This window comes from Salvelinus sp. IW2-2015, linkage group LG10 (genome assembly GCF_002910315.2).
Source record: "Salvelinus sp. IW2-2015 linkage group LG10, ASM291031v2, whole genome shotgun sequence".
NCBI lineage: Eukaryota > Metazoa > Chordata > Actinopteri > Salmoniformes > Salmonidae > Salvelinus > Salvelinus sp. IW2-2015.
Window position 1 is genome coordinate 14,000,022 of NC_036850.1, and position 19,713 is coordinate 14,019,734.

Genomic DNA, 19,713 nt, shown 5'->3' on the forward strand with positions numbered 1-19,713 from the left:
AAAACGMGCTCTGTCGGAAAACCATAAATAGGAGAGCTAGGAGAGTTGTTGATTTGAGTATTACAGCCAGTCGATGCACATCAGTGAGGTCCAGTAGCAGTGGACTGAGACGACAGAGAGAAAGTCAGGCTCTGATGTTAACAATGCAGAGGGTAACACTGCCGGGGAAAACCTATTTCAGCCTGGACCAGGAGAGAGAGAGAGAGAGAGAGAGAGAGAGAGAGAGAGAGAGAGAGAGAGAGAGGGGAGAATTTCTGACCAGGCCTCACTCCAGTAAATCCCTCCAACTGCCATACTGCAGAGATCTGGGCAGTGGCTCATCTCCCTCTCCATCTTCCTCTCCCGCCACAGAATTGTAGGACGCTAGCCTGACAAATATGCTCAACACTGCCAGTGCCAGAGCCTTGGCAGGACATTGGTAAATCAGGGGGAATATAGTAATTACACTGTCCATAGACAGAATACAAAGAATGGGGCCAATACAGCCATTTCAACCATCCAGTGTAATCCTGTGTGTGTGTGTAAATCAAAGTGTACTATTTGACACTTGCTTGATGAAACAATCAGAGTGAATCCGTCCTTCAGTGCTCTGCTAGTTTACTGTGGTCGTCAACAGGATGGCAGAAGTGGGCTGAATAAATCCACAGAACAGCACCATTTCAAATGCTCCCTGACAGCTCAGTCAAAACAACAGCAAAACTAGAACTGGCAAACAACCGAATAAACCACAAGGAATATGAGTCTCTGAACACAGCAGAAATAGACATGGCCATCAGTAAAACTGTATGACCCTTACAGACAGGGAGCTTTATTACTCAAGTGATACCTTCTCATGATGAATGAGAAAATATAAAATGGTGGACTAGTAAAATGTACATTGAAAGGATCTCCAATCTTATGCAGATCTAATGATGTACACAGACATGCGTTATACACCGAGGATATTCATACAGATATTTACTGATGTAAAGTTTATTCACGCTGCGTTATTACGTCTTACTATGTGATTGCTCGCAATCCACATTCCTATCAACATTGTTGATTGGAAATAAAAGGTTTCCAATTCAAATGCAACAAAAATAAGGGCTTTATAGAAGAAGCCTGGCAGGGTTATGACCCGGTTTCATTACGGCCCTCTAAGCTTCATCCACATGGGTAGGAAAGACCATAAACCAGAAGTCTCTGGTCACATTGGTCACACCTTACTGGTCACACCTTACTATTCAGCAGTGAGAAAAGGTCAGGGTTGAAGGTCAAACCAGTGAAACTGATGAAGACGAGAGGTTGTCAGGAGGGCCATTAAGTCCTAGCTTGTCGTCAAGGTATGGAGCAGAAGAGAGGAGGGATGGCCACAGTAAAGTGGTTCTGCCATTACACTGGGGAGAGAGGGCGGGTGAGGGGACGGGGAGGAAGATGGAACGCAACATGAGAGGTCAGGACTTTCTAATCTCTTATAAAAACGCCTTGTCTTCTGAGCCTTGACATCCCTAATGGAACATACCACAGGTGACTGGTCCAAAGTTCATTTAGTGAGGGAATATGCTAACCGCAAGATTCTCCTTTAAATATCTTGGAATTCTGTGCTTGTTTTCTATATTCTTTGTTGATGTTGTTCTGTCTTCGCACACTGCATAATRATGTTCATTTTGACAAAGTTGTGGTGAGTAGGGTTTTTGCTGAATCCTAGCGTTAGCAGAGCTATTGTTGTCTCAAATCCATGTCTTCTTTCAGAGCAGAACATGACTAGCTCAAAGAAAAAATACATCTAAAATACATCTAAAGGCCTGTCTTTCCTGAAGATGTATTTACTGTGGAGGTTGTTTTCACATTACCTACCTGCTAGTAGAATGTATTCTGTCTATTTAAGAGCAAAACAACTGCTTTCAATTATTGTATTTCTGATACCCAGCTCTCCACAAAATAATGTTGTGGTCTACCAGCATCTGTCATGTAGCATGCCATCTTGGCCATCTGACCAAGTTAATTAGTGGCAAGCCAACAAACATAAGGTCAAGTGACAAGGTCAAGTGACATACTAATTAATTGTCAACAAAGAAGCAGCTTCCATATGCAGACATGATGAAGGCTAAGATGCATTACTAGACATGTAACATGTAATTCCACAGAGAGGCTGAGGTTGAATGGAAGTCTAATCCAAGATACCAGACAGTTGACCAACAAATACGGTCTGGTAGCAGTCATAAAAAACGCCACACTAAACCCAAACAGAGATGTCAGTTAGCGTGAGTTAGTAAGAGGTAGCGGGTAGCATTGCACTGCTTAGATTTTTTTTTAACTTTGCTCTGCTCTGCCTAGCATGTTACCTCAGAGTGTGACGCCTCTGCCCTCGGGCTCAGCTGGCTCTGGCTGACGGCACCCGGTCAGGGTGCTCCAATTACAAAGCCACAAGTCCTCAACGGCTGATCGGGGGATACACGAGTCCCATCTCCCAAACGTCTGGAAAGACGAATGAAGGTGGCAACTGATAACTGACGAAATTGTATGCACTCACTACTCACTCTGGACAAGAGCGTCTGCTAAATGACTAAAATGTCAAATGTAATGTGCCGAGGTTTGAAGAGCCCAGGGGAGAACAGAGTARTGATCTACCTGCCATCATCTTCTGGGCCTCATAGGGCTCCATGTAGCCATCGTTCTCTGTGCTGGCCTGGGTCACCTTCTCCGTGGTGGCCTGGGTCCCCCCGTCCTGCTCCGCATCAAACGGGTCTGCATAGTCATCCAGGATAATGAGCTGGGGGGTAGAGAGAGAGAGAGAGAGAGCGAGAGAGAGAGGGAGGGAATGAGAGTAGGTGAGAAAAGATTAGAATACATTTWACTGCTCTGTTTAAAACCACAACACATTCCGGAACCCAGGGAGTTACATTGCAGAGGCAGGAGACGAGGAGAAAATGTAACTGGAACCTTAGGAGAGGAGTGGAGGTGACCGTATTAGTGATAGTACCCGTCTGGGCTCTGCAGGAACATGTGATCTCCACACGTCACAACACCCAGACAGAAAAGAAAAAGAAAGACATAAATAACAGCATCTTTCTCCGTGTGCCTCAGTTCCACCATCTCCTCTTTAGACTTCACGCTCCCTGCTACGTCTAATTATACCGTGGTACTCTGACAGTGCCTGCTTTTCAAAGAGCGGGGAGAAAAAGAGGACAGCCCACAACTGGTAAACTGTCTTAAAGAGAAACAATTCTGCAGATTTACAGGGATTTGGCAGCGAGCCATGGCTAATTGCAGTCTTGCTCTCTTTACTAAGAATGTTTTGCAGAAGCTGACAATTAAGTGGACATCCTGTCCTGAGCCCCAGAAATACAGCCAACTCTTAGGGTATCAAATTGACCGTCCACACACAGTCTCAGCATCTCTGGCCATGGCAATTTCCTGAGGCCCAAGAAAACTGTTCCCCTTCATATACAGAATTCTCTTCCAGATAAAGTAAATATTTCAAGTTCTCTTCCTTCTGCCATGTTGGACAGGGACTCCAAAGAGAAAAGCTGACTAGAGGGGGTTTGGACTGGCTACTACCAGTACCAGGAGGTGAACATACATGGGCTATCTTCAGTTGGGACTCTAGAGAATCAATAGTGGTGCCAGTCTGTTCACCCAGCGGGCAGACAGACGGACTGGAGGAGTGGGGGGGGGGTCCAAAATCTGGGAAACAACTCAATGGAGACCTACAACACACACACACACAAAATGTGCAGACAAGCATACTGTACACTGACAAGCACACACAGGACACATTCGCACAGACAATCACACACATGCAGTGAAGTAGACACACGCAGACACACACACACACACACACAGGAAAGGAGTCGATTGGCACTACACCCCATGAGTCATACTTTAGCAGGAAGGGGTTTGGTGTCATCCTAAATAAGCTCTTCAGTCATCTAGTGGACAGAGCTGGGCAATCCTAGGGTGAACTGGACTAATGCATGCCATGGCTGTACCGCCAACCAACCAACTGTCCTTAAAAACAACCACAGCCCTTCCTCCACACCCTTCTCAGAAATACAGCCCACAGGGGAGGACACCTGCCAAGCCTCCCAGGCGGGGACTTTAAGGGGGAACCGAGGAATCCAGCACAGTACGATCCATATCTAAAGCATTTCCCCAACTCCAGGCTTTCACACCACCTGGGAAAGCACCGTCCTTCTCCTTCTGATCCAGTTTTGATTTCACTGAACAAGACACGATATACAAAACTGAAACCTTTCAAAGTGCATAGCAGTAAAGAGTGAAAGGTTCACCTTGGATGATGCGAATGCTGCGTAGGGTAAGAGGAGTGGATGATTTTACAGGAGGAAGGTGGCATATACAGTCATGGCCAAAAGTTGAGAATGACACAAATATACATTTTCACAAAGTCTGCTGCCTCAGTTTGTAATGGCAATTTGCATATACTCCAGAATGCTATGAAGAGTGATCAGATGAAGTGCAATTAATTGCAAAGTCCGTCTTCGCCATGCAAATGAACCGAATCCCCAAAAAACATTTCCACTGCATTTCAGCCCTGCCACAAAAGGACCAGCTGACATGTCAGTGATTCTCTCGTTAACACAGGTGTGAGTGTTGACGAGGACACGGCTGGAGATCACTCTCATGCTGATTGAGTTTGAATAACAGACTGGAAGCTTCAAAAGGAGGGTGGTGCTTGGAATCATTGTTCTTCCTGTGTCAACCATGGTTACCAGCAAGGAAACACATGCCGTCATCATTGCTTTGCACAAAAAGGGCTTCACAGGCAAGGATATTTCTGCCAGTAAGATTGCACCTAAATCAACCATTTATCGGATCATCAAGAACTGCAAGGAGAGCGGTTCAATTGTTGTGAAGAAGGCTTCAGGGCGCCCAAGAAAGTCCAGCAAGCGCCAGGACCYTCTCCTAAAGTTGATTCAGCTGCGGGATCGGGGCACCACCAGTACAGAGCTTGCTCAGGAATGYCAGCAGGCAGGTGTGAGTGCATTTGCACGCACAGTGAGGCAAAGACTTGAGGATGGCCTGGTGTCAAGAAGGGCAGCAAAGAAGCCACTTCTCTCCAGGAAAAACATCAGGGACAGACTGATATTCTGCAAAAGGTACAGGGATTGGACTGCTGAGGACTGGGGTAAAGTCATTTTCTCTGATGAATCCCCTTTCCGATTGTTTGGGGCATCCGGAAAAAAGCTCGTCCGGAGAAGACAAGGTGAGCGCTACCATCAGTCCTGTGTCATGCCAACAGTAAAGCATCCTGAGACCATTCATGTGTGGGGTTGCTTCTCAGCCAAGGGAGTGGGCTCACTCACAATTTTGCCTAAGAACACAGCCATGAATAAAGAATGGCACCAACACATTCTCCGAGAGCAACTTCTCCCAACCATCCAGGAACAGTTTGGTGACGAACAATGCCGTTTCCAGCATGATGGCGCACCTTGCCATAAGGCAAAAGTGATAACTAAGTGGCTCGGGGAACAAAACATTGATATTTTGGGTCCATGGCCAGGAAACTCCCCAGACCTTAATCCCATTGAGAACTTGTGGTCAATCCTCAAGACGAGGGTGGACAAACAAAAACCCACAAATTCTAACAAATTCCAAGCATTGATTATACAAGAATGGGCTGCCATCAGTCAGGATGTGGCCCAGAAGTTAATTGACAGCATGCCAGGGCGGATTGCAGAGGTCTTGAAAAAGAAGGGTCAACACTGCAAATATCGACTCTTTTGCATCAACTTCATGTAATTGTCAATAAAAGCCTTTGACACTTATGAAATGCTTGTAATTATACTTCAGTATTCCATAGTAACATCTGACAAAAATATCCAAAGACACTGAAGCAGCAAACTTTGTGGAAATTAATATTTGTGTCATTTTCAAAACTTTTGGCCACAACTGTATATGCTCCAACAGATCATCTACACAAAAATTGTTAGATTAGTCACTAGACAGGTTTTGTTTTTAATGACCCTTAAATGTGCTTCATACTGGCTACCGTGTATTATACACCGATGGCCTGCCTCCTGCTTTTCCATCCGATTTCGGGACATAACATAAGTAGGACTAGTTTGCCACAGCGTAATTATGGGTTCCTCCTCTGTTTTTCTTCTGTGATATTAAAAGAGGAAATGCATCCAATGCAAACACTCTTTTGGCTTGTTTTTCTACCACAAATATAATACATCTCCCGCACAACTTTAATTAAATTCAGCCAGTCAGGTTACAGATGTTCCTGTCCCTGACACTGAAGTATTCAACAGTTACAAATGGCATGTTTCCCCTCACATGGAGTATCTTTATCCACATCACACGATATATCACCTTGGGTATGTGTCCATCTGGAAACAGTAGCACAGCCCAAACCAGATACTAAGTAATCTTGACCAAAACAGAGAGTGTACTTACAGCCAGCCCAGAGCACTGGCAACCCAGTCTGACTGAACACATTCCATGTGGGAGAGAGCAAGAGAGAGAACCTCAGTGCATTAAGCTGCAGCAGTGTATGCCAGGAGCCGTCTGTGTGTCCACGTGGTAAACACAGCAGAGAAAGCCTGGTTTAGTAATTAAGGGAAACTATGCCTTATGACTGGCATGCCTTCAACCCCATACTTACTATACCTCATTGTATATGGAAGTAGGAGATATTCAACGACTCATGTCAGTGCCCTCCTCAGAGAGGGCACGATACCTGACAGTAGGACAGTTCTACCGTACGTCCTCATTCTACACCTTCCCCTTGTTAGTGTACTGCCACAAAGCTGTAGCTAGCTTAACGATGGATGGCTGCTGTGACCACAGACATTATATTGGATTGGGTGGTCCTGTCATCAAACAGCAGGGACCAAAAAAGATTTATGTATTAAACGAAGTGGAAAAGAACATTGCAATCAAGCCAGACATACTGTATATTTAGCCCTGTGACGGGTCTTGTTCGCTCAATCATTTTTCACAGTCAGCCAATGAAAGCTCTTTTTAGCACCTGGTAATGTTGCTGCTGCTGAGGGAGAGAGGAGAGCCATTCTGCTTGTCCTCTGGAGCCTGAAGCTGAGGTTGATACTGAGGCTGGTTCTGGATGGCAGCTTCCTGCCTCCCACCACCTCTCCTTATCACTTAGTACTAGCTACCCCCCAGATTTTCATATTTTCTTTTTTTTAAATTCCAGAGATTTTAATTTATGTGTCGACAGCGATTTCTCTGCCTAAGATACCAAGAAACAGTCTTAAAAATGTACAAAAGCAATGGAATGGACAAACTACATTCCTGCCTCCCACCACCTCTCCTTATCACTTAGTACTAGCTACCCCCCAGATTTTCATATTTTCTTTTTTTTAAATTCCAGAGATTTTAATTTATGTGTCGACAGCGATTTCTCTGCCTAAGATACCAAGAAACAGTCTTAAAAATGTACAAAAGCAATGGAATGGACAAACTACATTCCATTTGACATTTCTCCACATCAATCTAACAGTTCCATATCGGGTTCCATTGAGGGAAACAAGCAAACAACTCAGTGCAAATGAAAGTAAAAGTTGGCAGTTACCACACTACTTGGGTGTTGACTTTCCCCTGCCTTGGGCCACATCTAACACTAGTATTTGGGAGGAGGGGATCAATTAGTCTGAGTGTTTTGGGGAGTTACCCCTCCTCTGTGAAGGTCCTGCCACACTGCACTAATGCTACCCAGCTGGAGGAGTAGGGGCACATGGAGAGAGGGGAACGTCAGAGACGAGGCTCTGCCTGTCTGCTTCCCTACCTGCCTTCCTGGGGCCTCCCTGACCGCCTGCCTACCAGTTTCCCTGCCTGCCTCCCTGCCTCTCTGCCAGCCCGCCTCACTCCCTCCCTCCCTGCCTGGCGGCCTGCTTGCCTGGGGACCCACCATCTGTCTGCTGGCATGTCAGGGTGTGTCAGGACTACAGCCAAGCCACCACACTTGTCATGAAAGTCAAATTTACCCACAGTGAGTGCAATACTGCAGTGCTTCTATATAGAGTGCTATACTGTATGTGAGCTTTTCTAAGCAGAGATGTAAGCTGTGAGTAGCCTCACAAAGCAACCCTGTATGCTTATGACATCTCGCCCCCCGGAAGCAGTCAGGACATATCACTACACTGCAGCAGCACAGTGAGAACATACTTAAATGACTCCCAGCCTGGTGTCGTGCTGAGCTACCAGGTTCACCATGTCTTACACCTGCAGTTGCTTAGATAGCCAGGCAGCCATAGAGGCAGTCATAGTAGGAGAAATAGCCCCACACTGCTTAAAAATACATTGCAGCTCTCAAGGAATGAAGTCTATTTTGAATCAGTGTGAGCATTAGCTAAGGAGAGAGAGTGTAACAGGCACCTGCCACTTGGCATTCCACAGTTAGCACAGAGAGAGTTTCTGAGATTACAATTCAATTGGGCTGCAGTCCTCCATTAGAACTAGGAAAATACACAATCTTCCTTCTCCCACACCATCACATGCAGACCAAGTGGATCTAACAGGCAATTATCATATAGAGCATCTGGGGCCATAAAAGGGAGAACATTAAAGTCTTAGTTTGTGGTCATCGTATAGGATGATAGGGTTTTGGCAGTATGCTGCACCAATTTATAGCTTTCCCCCACGTCCAAACTATTTAGTTAAATATGCCATTCCGTCATTGACATCTCATAAGCAAAATCCAACTCCTCAAACTATAAACAAACAAAAATAATAATAATACAAGTAAACTGCTGCTGGATGCACCAGATAGTCATGTGTGTGCACGCGTGCATGTCTAATATGACAGCCAGCCTCCCTGCCAGCCATCTGAGTAGCCACCTGAACGACTGGTGACAGTAATGTAATGTGGAGACGTTACACAGAAATGTGACAAATGTCACAGCTGGTCCAGAAAGGATGAGGGATGTCAGAGCTACTGGGGGCTGAAGCCTCCCCCACCTCTCCCCCTACCAGGCCACCACAAGAGTCAATGTGCTAGAGAAGGGGGGGGGGGGGGGGCAAGAGGACTGGAGGGAAAGGGGAAAAACAGGGACTGGCATTTGTGATTTATGTCTCCACGCCACAGGGGATTTGAGCCACTGATAACCTAATACAACTCAGGGCTTAGCTGCTCGATTGAATTAGGGCGTTTCAAAGGGCTCTGTTTTGCTGCCATGGCTCTTTTGTTCTTAAGTTTTAAAAAATGATATCAGAACTAATGAAAACCATCTTAGAGAGGGGGATAAGGAGGGGAGAGGAATAGGCTGCCCAGCATATGTTTACGCTGCTGTTTAGACAAATATTCATTTAAAAAAGGGAAATTGAACAACAGATAACATCACACTGCCTATTGCTGAATTCTGACTGCTCCAACTTATCTTCAACTAGAAATACAGGATACATGCACTCAGCTCAGTTCCAGTCATCTGAAGCTAACAGCTTGCCATCAAACATTGCCACAAGGCAATTTACTAAAGCAGAACCAATTGCAACCTCTGTTGTTGACACAATACAGCCACTATCAATAAGATACTTGTATGATTCACAGATGGGAGAGGAAATCTGGTTAGGACTCAATGGAACCCGATTGTGAAGCATGATTCCATCTGGGGGCTATATTCCTCTGAAAAGACTGTATAGATGGAGCTTTCCCACAATACAGCTCTGACGTTAATGAAACTTTATTACGACATCTCCTAAGAGACAGTGGTTGTTGGCCTGGGAATCAGCCTGTGGCTCTATGGGCCTCAACAAGGACGTTGCAACGCCAGCCCTGAATGCCTACTTAAGAACCAGGGAAGATAGCTGCTAGCTAATCAAATGATGTTTTCCATGAGCGCCCATTGTTTTCAATCAGTCACAAGCAATAGAAGCTAGAGCAACGCTAAGTGGAGGAGAGCACTTCTCATAAGTAAAGCGAAATCATGTTTGTCTTCTTGCAGCTGAATGAATTTGTCAGCTTTGCTTTTAGCCTTATTAAAGCCCTCTCAAAGTCAATGTTCCGAGGATAAAGCATGTTGCTTGATTAGGAAGGACTGAAAAAAAGAGACAAATATTAATGGCTAGGGAAGACCTGTAGAGAAACAATTTAGAGATAAAAGCACACTCAGCGTTCAAGACGCTATTCTGCTGTTCAGATTATAGATAATTAGTACATGTGGTGACACTGGGTACAAAAGAAAACATATTTAGACCTCAATTCTCCCCAACATCGCCCAAACATGCATTTCCCCAGTCATAGATGACTTGCTTTAAAGGGAGAGAGGATTTAGGAAAGAGTGCAACACATGCTACTTCAACCAGCATGCTCCCTGTGACGAGGGGATCATTTCTAGCATCTCCCTTCTTTGCACTCCAATGTGTTCAGCCATCATTCTCACGTGTCTCTCCGTCTTTCCGCCAGTCAGATATCTGTGTTGTTCAAAGCACAGCTCACACTTTCCCATGTTAACCTATTTTGTTGGTCTCCTTAAAGATTCAGACCACATAAAACGGGCTTCTTTAGATCTCTGGGCTGCTGCACATGTGGGGTGGCTTTTCACACGCCAGTCGGGAAGAGCCCGCTCTTTTGGCACATGGAGAAGTGGTTTAGTGCGTCATTGGTCATATACTTTGCATGGGAACACTTCCAAAACGCAACGACAGTGACACGGATACCCTGTAACACGGGTCAGTGTTACAGCGAGAAAAACATCAGAGCTGCATTATAAATGGGAGAAAAGAGAATAGCACTAGACACTTCTCCTTGAGATAAGAAGAGGTACATCACACAGCTGTGTGCAGTGTACCCCTCCTACACTTGTGAGTGGGAACTAGGTTATGCAGCAGGCAGGGCTATTCAGGCCTCACAGGAGTCATGTTTTCCCACACCCACGAAGGACAGCCACACTACAGTCACACCAACACAAGGTTTAAGGGAGCACTAAATCCTACTGATCATCTACGGAGGGATGATACGCTCATGATGATCACAGACCTAGCTTCTACTGAAGATCTGTACTCTCACGGCATGTCGTGCGGGGAAAAAAACAGGATTAAGAACAATGCATTCTACATTTGTGAGGATGTTTTACCACTGCCGCTGAAAGTTAGTGACAAAAGAATGTTACACTGCCAGTCTGCCACAGTATCAGCTTTATGTATTTTCGCTTTATCCCTGAAGTGAGACTCAAGGTCGCAGGTCGTTTCTCTGACAACGCCATATGGATCCTCAAAAATGTTACGAGGGAGCTGCTGCACCAACTTGTTCTGTATTTGTTTGTTTTTTAAAAGCACTTTCTATTCTCATTCCAAGCTTCTAGAAACCCGAGTGACACAAAACATATTGCGTAATGCCGAGCCAAGAGGCACGCAGCACAGCAGAGCAGCAGGCTACTCACTGAGGCGGAGACTTTTCTTGATTTTTATAAACCATTTATTTCATTTGAGCTTACTGGGCCTGAACAGGTGCTTTTCTACTTCGAATGTAATATCACCTAACATCAGGCCAGAAACCCAAGCACAATGCTTCACCATCCTCCTAGTCTCACAGGAATACCTGCTGTACTCTACCTTTTCCGTATGATCCCCTATTTTATTCCCTTTTTTAGCCGATCATCCCTTTCTATGAAAGAATGTCTCTTTTCGACTCTTTCAGTTCCCTGTCCACTCAAGTGGGACCAAGTCCCACCTTCTCTCCAGAGAGCCCTTATAGCATACTGAGGACCTCGGCTGGAGGGTGGCTGGCCCACATTCAGGCTCTCTTCATATTCAACAGATATTCAAGATTAACACTTGAGGATACGCTTGACAAAATCCAATTTCCTTTCTCTGCTCTCCTTCCCTCTGAAATAGATTTATCACTCTTTGAATTTAAGGAAGAGGGAGTAGTGGTTAAGTTGTGAGGAGGAATGGGCTTGTTGTTGGTCCATTAGATGCATAAAAGGCTGAGGCACACACACCTACAGTAGCTGTGTTTGGGAGAAACAGCCTTAGATAAAGTTTTATTTTTTATTTAACCTTTATTTAACCAGGTAGGCCAGTTGAGAACACGTTCTCATTTACAACTGAGTCCTGGCCAAGATAAAGCCAAGCAGTGCGACAAAAAACAACACAGAGTTACACGTGGGATAAACAAACGTACAGTCAATAACACAATAGAAAAATCTATATACAGTGTGTGCAAATGTAGTAAGATTAGGGAGGTAAGGCAATAAATAGGCCATAGTGGCAAAATAATTACATTTACATTACAATTTAGTATTAACACTTGAGTGATAGATGTGCAGATGATGTGCAAGTAGAGATACTGGAGCAAAAATAAAGTGCAAAAATAAATAACAATATGGGGATAAGGTAGTTGGGTGGGCTATTTACAGATGTGCAGGTGCAGTGATCAGTGTGTGGTTTGCTATGCTAGAGAAAGGAGACAAAAATGACTACGAAAAGTAGGGCTTGACATAAAAACAACAATGTGAATCCAGTGAGTATGACCTTGATTTGGGTGTGTGATTTATAGACAGTAGGGAAAACAAAATGAGGCAGGCCCAGGAGCCAGCTGTACATAAACAAAGCAGGGAAGTTTGATGTGACGAGGATGACTTGATTGCGGTCGGAAGCGACGTGGCCTCAGATAGCCTTTGTGTGGTGAGCGTGTACACAGAACGCAGCATGTCAAACCCAACAGCTCCGAGACTGACAATAGAACTTGCAGGCAGGCAGGGTGGAGTCTTATGTCACCCTGCCATCGCTACGGGGCTTTCCACCTCCCATAGCAGGAGAGGGAGAAGGAGTCTTTACACGGACTTCACTGCAGCCTGACCTGACTAGGAGGTCCCTAACAGAACATGACACCACAGCTTTGTATTGACACAGTACAATGTCACAATCACAAAGCCCTTGCCAGTTTGCTCAAGCTGCAACATGAGGAAATATTAACCCTGCCGGGTTATATTTTAACACAGATGTGAGAGCAGAGTCAACATTCCCAGACTGTTTGAGAGTGTCGAGCTAGCGTAGACTTGCCCAGCCAAAAGGGAATGTCACCAAGTTGTAAACACTTCCCGTCAGGAAGGGAGCACTTCCTTAATCCTGGAGCAACCCTCTTGTTCCATATTTTCCACCAAACAAAAGCAGACAGTCAGTGGCCTGGTTGCTTTACCTTTGGTCCAATCACTGCACCAAGCAATTTATATGGTGGCTGAACTATATTAGGCCTACACCTAGAGACAGAGTAATAAAACAGTGTTACATGTCATGCAGTAGTAACTATAGGATATTATGGAAGGGAAAACAGCAGGGCAAACTCTCGAACCATACACCGAACAACATCTGTGTCCTACGAAGCCTAGGAGAGACATCAGTGCCCATCCAGTCTATAAGGAGAGGTTTGGCCAGTTCCCCAGTGGTGCCCGTGTCTATGGAGACCACGACCCCACTGGTAGACACACACACACTTCAGCCTCAGCACCTGTCAGTGAGCACAGGTCATAGGTCAGCTCCACTGTCAAGGAAGGGCACAGACCTTAAAGAGCTCCACTCTACCTCCCGGATAGTAAATACAGAAACAGAGCAGCTTAACTCCCCTCTACACTATATCTAAAATACCATGGGATAATTCCTATGTTCTACACACAGAAAACCCAGCATAAGTCAGATATGGCCAACTACGTGGGGAGAGCAGCAGTGTTTGGTGTACTCAGAGTTGAGGTTAAGGGCCTTCCTACTGTTAGCTATCAGTGGGGCGGTTAAAAATACCAGTGCTTCACGCAGGCTTTCTGTACGTGCCATGGATGGCATGAAACATCAGGGCTCAATTTGTTTCCTTTTAATCCGTGTCTGATGATGTGCTCACCAACCAGGGCTTCCCTTACAGGCTCTACTACACTGTGTAATTAAACAAAACAGTGCCATGTGTCCACAGACAACTCTCTTGACTACAGTGGTCAATAACTGCCTGCATACAGGGCCGGGTATTATGTGACCTGTTGGGTTCCATACAGGTTGTACAGCTGAAAGCCTAGAGAAATACACAGTGGAACAGCTACAGTAACCCTCTTCAGGAAAAACAAAGATAAGGGAAATGTTTTAATGCCACTGTTTCCACATCTCAGGACTAGAATTGTACATGGGGGTTAATTCATTAAAACTTTGCCATCGTGTTAAATTGGTTAACAAGTAACCCCACCCCCCCCCAAAAAATGTTTTGCAACAAAATGTTTTATTGCAACAGATAGGTGCAGTGAAATGTGTTGTTTTACAGGGTTAGCCACAGTAGAACAGAGCCCCTGGAACAAATTAGGGTTAAGTTCCTTGCTCAAGGGAACAGTTTTTTCATCTGGTCAGTTTGGGTATTCGAACCAGCGACTGCTTGGTTACTGGCCCAACGCTCTAACCGCTAAAAGCAGGTGAAGACTCCTCTTAACCCATTGTAAACCTCTAGTCATACACCATATGCTACTCAATATTTTGAGTATTAGGTATGCTATGCATCACTCAGCTTTCAATAATACTCAATGTCATTACAAAGTTGTATAAACCTCTATAAACAGTCCACTTCAATATCAATGCATAATCTCTTTCCTGACCAGATCAACATTTCACATCTGAATTTTGTCCTCATGTGATTCCTCCATGTCATCCTGTAGTGTAGTCATCTTCCCCATGCAGAATGACATCATCCTGGTGGGTTGAGGCAGGGTGTAAATAAAGTTAGCTTTGTTGGCCCAGCACCAGCAGAGGTTCCTTCCTCCTAAAGAGCTCTTCCAGGATTCCTGCCTGGGCCATAGGAATTTAGAACTAACTCACTGATCCCCTGTGCAACTGTTAAGGACAGAATATGATACACCCATAAAATACCACAGAAGGGTATTGTTTGGAGAGAAAGAAAAAAAAAATCACATGGCTGCCCAGTCCACCTGGAAATGCTTGATAATCTGTTGCTGGAAAACAATAGTGCCAGTTGCCAAGGCAGCTGGGATACCTTGAAGAGTTCAACAAATGGATGGCCCTCTTGGACACTTCAGAGAACAATAACATGATTGATAACTACCCAACAGTCCTCTAACTGGACTACAAGGAGATGCTGCGCCAAAGCAATCATATTTGACCAGGCTCAGCTGTAATTATGGGGAAGTGTATCCATAGCAACCAACAACTTTAAAAAAAAATCTGTTATCATAATGTGGAAAGTATTCATAGTATCGCTATCTAGGCTCTACGGTAGGGCTGCACGATATATCGGTGACCATAACGGAATTGGACGATATTAGCTAAAACTGCCAACATCGGTATCGGCCGATGTCTAGTTTAACGCTGATGTGCAAAACCAATGTCAAAGCTGACGTGCATTCCTATATAACGTAGGTACATGATGTAATGACGACATGTAAAATTTTGCGCTACACATGCAACACAGCATTCCTAACCTAGCCCACAATGTCTGCTGTGTGGATCGAGCAGTCAACAAGTCGAGCAGTCATTTGAAAGAGTAAGAACATTTCAGCGAGACAACGCAAATGCGAAATCCATTAAAGCCAAGATAATGGAATTCATTGCACTTGACAATCAACCTTTCTCTGAGCACCGGTATACACTACCAAGTAAGCTATTTCTCAGATGTTGCCCTACCGGAGTGATAAAGGAATGTATATGTTTAAATTAATGACTAAAGGATTACACCCTGAATTCATATAATTGTATGAAATGTGTTAGAGTAATACTTCCATAATGTGTGTGACTGGACCATTGTGTTACTATTTTGCAATATGAGCTGGGTAGAGCTGAGACATTCAAGGCCAACTGAACTGTCGACTTGTTAAAACTCTGAAAACTGACAACAGGAAAGAGGGCCCTTACAAAGCCCCTCTAATCTAGGGAGGAGAGGAACGGCTAGAAAGTGCCCACCTGGTAGAAAAGTGATAAACTGTGTGTGTGTGTGTAGGTGGGGGTGAGAGTTATAAAATGACTGTTTGCATTTTTTGACTTCAGAGTACTCTCTGAATAAAGAACTAACCTTTTGCAGAATTCTGAGACTATCAAATTCTTCTATTAACCAGGGTCTTACAAACTTCTGGGAATTGGTCAAAGCTATAGTGATAGCTGAGTTCAACCATTGGGATAAAAATTCTCGTGACACGGAGTTACACAGTAATAGCGTGACTGCTATTAGCTTCACGACATACATACAGTTGAAGTCGGAAATTTACATGCACTTAAGTTGGACTCATTAAAACTCGTTTTTCAATCACTCCACAAAATTCTTGTTAACAAACTATAGTTTTGGCAAGTCGGTTAGGACATCTACTTTGTGCATGACACAAGTCATTTTTCCAACAATTGTTTACAGACAGATTATTTCATTTATAATTCACTGTATCACAATTCCAGTGGGTCAGAAGTTTACATACACTAAGTTGACTGTGCCTTTAAACAGCTTGGAAAATTCCAGAAAATAATGTCATGGCTTTAGAAGCTTCTGGTAGGCTAATTAACATAATTTGAGTCGATTGGAGGTGTACCTGTGGATGTATTTCAAGGTCTACCTTCAATCTCAGAGCCTCTTTGCTTGACATCATGAGAAAATCAAAAGAAATCAGCCAAGACCTCAGAAACAAAATTGTAGACCTCCACAAGTCTGGTTCATCCTTGGGAGCAATTTCCATACGCCTGCAGGTACCACGGTCATCTGTACAAACAATAGTACACAAGTATAAACACCATGGGACCACGCAGCCGTCCTTCCGCTCAGGAAGGAGACGCGTTCTGTCTCCTAGAGATGAACGTACTTTGGTGCGAAAAGTGCAAATCAATCCCAGAACAACAGCAAAGGACCTTGTGAAGATGCTGGAGGAAACAGGTACAAAAGTATCTATATCCACAGTAAAACTATTCCAATATTGACATAACCTGAAAGGGAGCTCAGCAAGGAAGAAGCCTCTGCTCAAAAATCGCCATAAAAAAGCCAGACTACGGTTTGCAACTGCACATGGGGACAAAGATCGTAATTTTTTGAGAAATATCCTCTGGTCTGATTAAACAAAAATTTAACTGTTTGGCCATAATGACCATCGTTATGTTTGGAGCATGAAGGGGAAGGCTTGCAAGCCGAAGAACACCATCCCAACCGTGAAGCACGGGAGTGGCAGCATCATGTTGTGGGGGTGCTTTGTTGCAGGAGGGACTGGTGCACTTCACAAAATAGATGGCATCATGAGGTAGGAAAATTATGTGGATATATTGAAGCAACATCTCAAGACATCAGTCAGGAAGTTAAAGCTTGGTCGCAAATGGGTCTTCCAAATAGACAATGACCCCAAGCATACTTCCAAAGTTGTGGCAAAATGGCTTAAGGACAACAAAGTCAAGGTATTGGAGTGGCCATCACAAAGCCCTGACCTCAATCCTATAGAAAATGTGTGGGCAGAACTGAAAAAGCGTGTGCGAGCAAGGAGGCCTACAAACCTGACTCCGTTACACCAGCTCTCAGGAGGAATGGGCCAAAATTCACCCAACTTATTGTGGGAAGCTTGTGGAAGGTTACCCGAAACATTTGACCCATGTTAAACCATTTAAAGGCAATGCTACCAAATACTAATTGAGTGTATGTAAACTTCTGACCACTGGGAATGTGATGAAAGAAATAAAAGCTGAAATAAATAACTTTCTCTACTATTATTCTGACATTTCACATTCTTAAAATAAAGTGGTGACCCTAACTGACCTAAAAAATGATTTTTTAAACTTTGATTAAATGTCAGGAATTGTGAAAAACTGAGTTTAAATGTATTTGGCTAAGGTATATATAAACTTCCGACTTCAACTGTACATACATACTATGGAACGTTGTTTGGGTCTTTGCATGTCAAAAAAGATACAGTAGCACTGTCAAAGCCGTACAAAAAAGTCTGCAAACAAGCAAACACCAGTCATGAACAATGTGTTTACGATCCGCTTATACACATCTAGATGTGTATAAGAGACAGGAATAAGTATTAGCTAGGTAGCCACTTGTTGTTCGCCTATTGAAATTGAACTTCAGTTCATGAAAATAAAAAGCTAGCCAGCTACTTAACCCTGTTGCCCAAAGCTAACGTTGTAAGCAGTCAGCTAGCTACATCTGCATAGTGAGGCTCGACCTGACCGGGTTGTGTGTTGTGAAGCTAGCCACAATAAGTATTAGGCACAATAGTGGAATTTGCGGTTATATTCAGGGCCTGATTAGTCAACAAGCTTATTTGACACATCAAATAGTGCAAAATAGTATATTTCTTTACACGCAAACCCCCAAACTGTGTCCCATAGAAATCGAGGTTGAGAATGAAACGACTGAACAACAATGCAGCACAGCAAATAAAGTGAAGAAATAGGTTTTGATTATGTTTTACTGGTAATGGGGACATACGTAAATGGCAACAAAATACATTTTTGGTCAGTGTGTGTGTAACCTTTATTTAACAAGGCAAGTCGGTTAAGAACAAATTCTTATTTACAATGACGGCCTACCCCGGCCTCTAACTGTACTAAAATGCTTAAAAGGCCGTTAAAATTTTAAATATCGGTATCGTGTTTTTTTTTGGCAAGGAAAATATCGGATATCGGCCAAAAATGACATATCGGTGCATCACTACTCTCTGGTCATCATGAACTCATAATTTAACTGTATAGTTCATTTGCGTTCTTAAAACTCTGTTAAGCATTCAAAGTAAAGGGTCAGCGTGTTTTAACTCCTACTCTATAGGCCTACTGTACTCTGTGCCCTCTACTCTGTTTGCCTGGACCATATTCCATGTGTACCAGAAATATCCCTTTAAGAATGAAAGAGAACATTTAACCTACCATGGGTGTTACATGTGGAAATGACTTTCACAGAGCAGACAATTAAGCAGCAATACAACCCTTTTCAGGTTCGACACTTACAATGCAATTCCTTTCAGACGTCTTCCTTGGTGATACAGTGTAAGTAAACAGGCGTGTGTTTGTGTGGAGGTGGGAGTGGGAGGAGAAGTGCACTTCCTGTAACGCTCTGACATTCAGCTAAAGCCAGCTATCAGAACCTGTCAGCTTCCATCTGATAGTAAGACAGGTATGAGACTACACATACGTCTAGAGACACCCACGCATCACATGATGGATTCTGGTGCCCGTCCACCAGGAGGTCAGATGCCCCGGTAGTGTTTACGTCTGACATTTCTCCTATCACTACAAGGACTGAGAGAGGAGCAGAGTAGAAAACAGAACAACAAAGAGCTAGGCACATCCCCCTGAAGAGAGGATTGCCAGAGTCAAGGCTTTAAAGCAAGACTGAGATAGTGAGGGAATGAAGATGAGGAAAGTTCAGAACCCCAAGCACTGCTAATCTATAGGCCAGTCAAACAGCTTTGATTTACCCACATACACACACCAAGAGACTGCTGCTGGAGGGAAAACCACCGCAAGAACACACACACACAAAATCAGATTGGAACAGAAAGCCAAAGACAAAGGGGCGCGCGGTAAAGCTGTAGCATGTCTATTTCATGGGAAATTAAAGAGCGTCGGTTCAAACCCCCACACGCTGTTGAGACGTTACTCGTAAGCTAATTACACACAACTGTCCTTTCAAGGACTTGGCTAAACTACACCTGGTTGGCTCACAGCGCCTGCTCTGATTCCATTATCTGAGATGTGATCTGGGCTGGGGAGTGTTGGGGAGTCTCAGGCAGCTGAGATGTGATCTGGGCTGGGGAGTGTTGGGGAGGCTCAGGCAGCTGAGATGTGATCTGGGCTGGGGAG

At 44.2% G+C, this 19,713-nt stretch overlaps 1 protein-coding gene across 7 annotated transcripts in view; it reads right to left on the minus strand.

Moving 5' to 3' along the window:
* The window catches only part of LOC111969324 (SH2 domain-containing adapter protein F), a 111,344-nt gene that overhangs the window by 84,678 nt on the left and 6,953 nt on the right, over nucleotides 1-19,713 (minus strand). For all 7 annotated transcript variants that reach the window (XM_023995380.2, XM_023995377.2, XM_023995376.2 and 4 more), the window contains exon 2: nucleotides 2,611-2,752. In XM_023995380.2, the coding sequence (XP_023851148.1) occupies nucleotides 2,611-2,752 (142 nt within the window). The remainder of the gene's footprint in view (nucleotides 1-2,610; nucleotides 2,753-19,713) is intronic.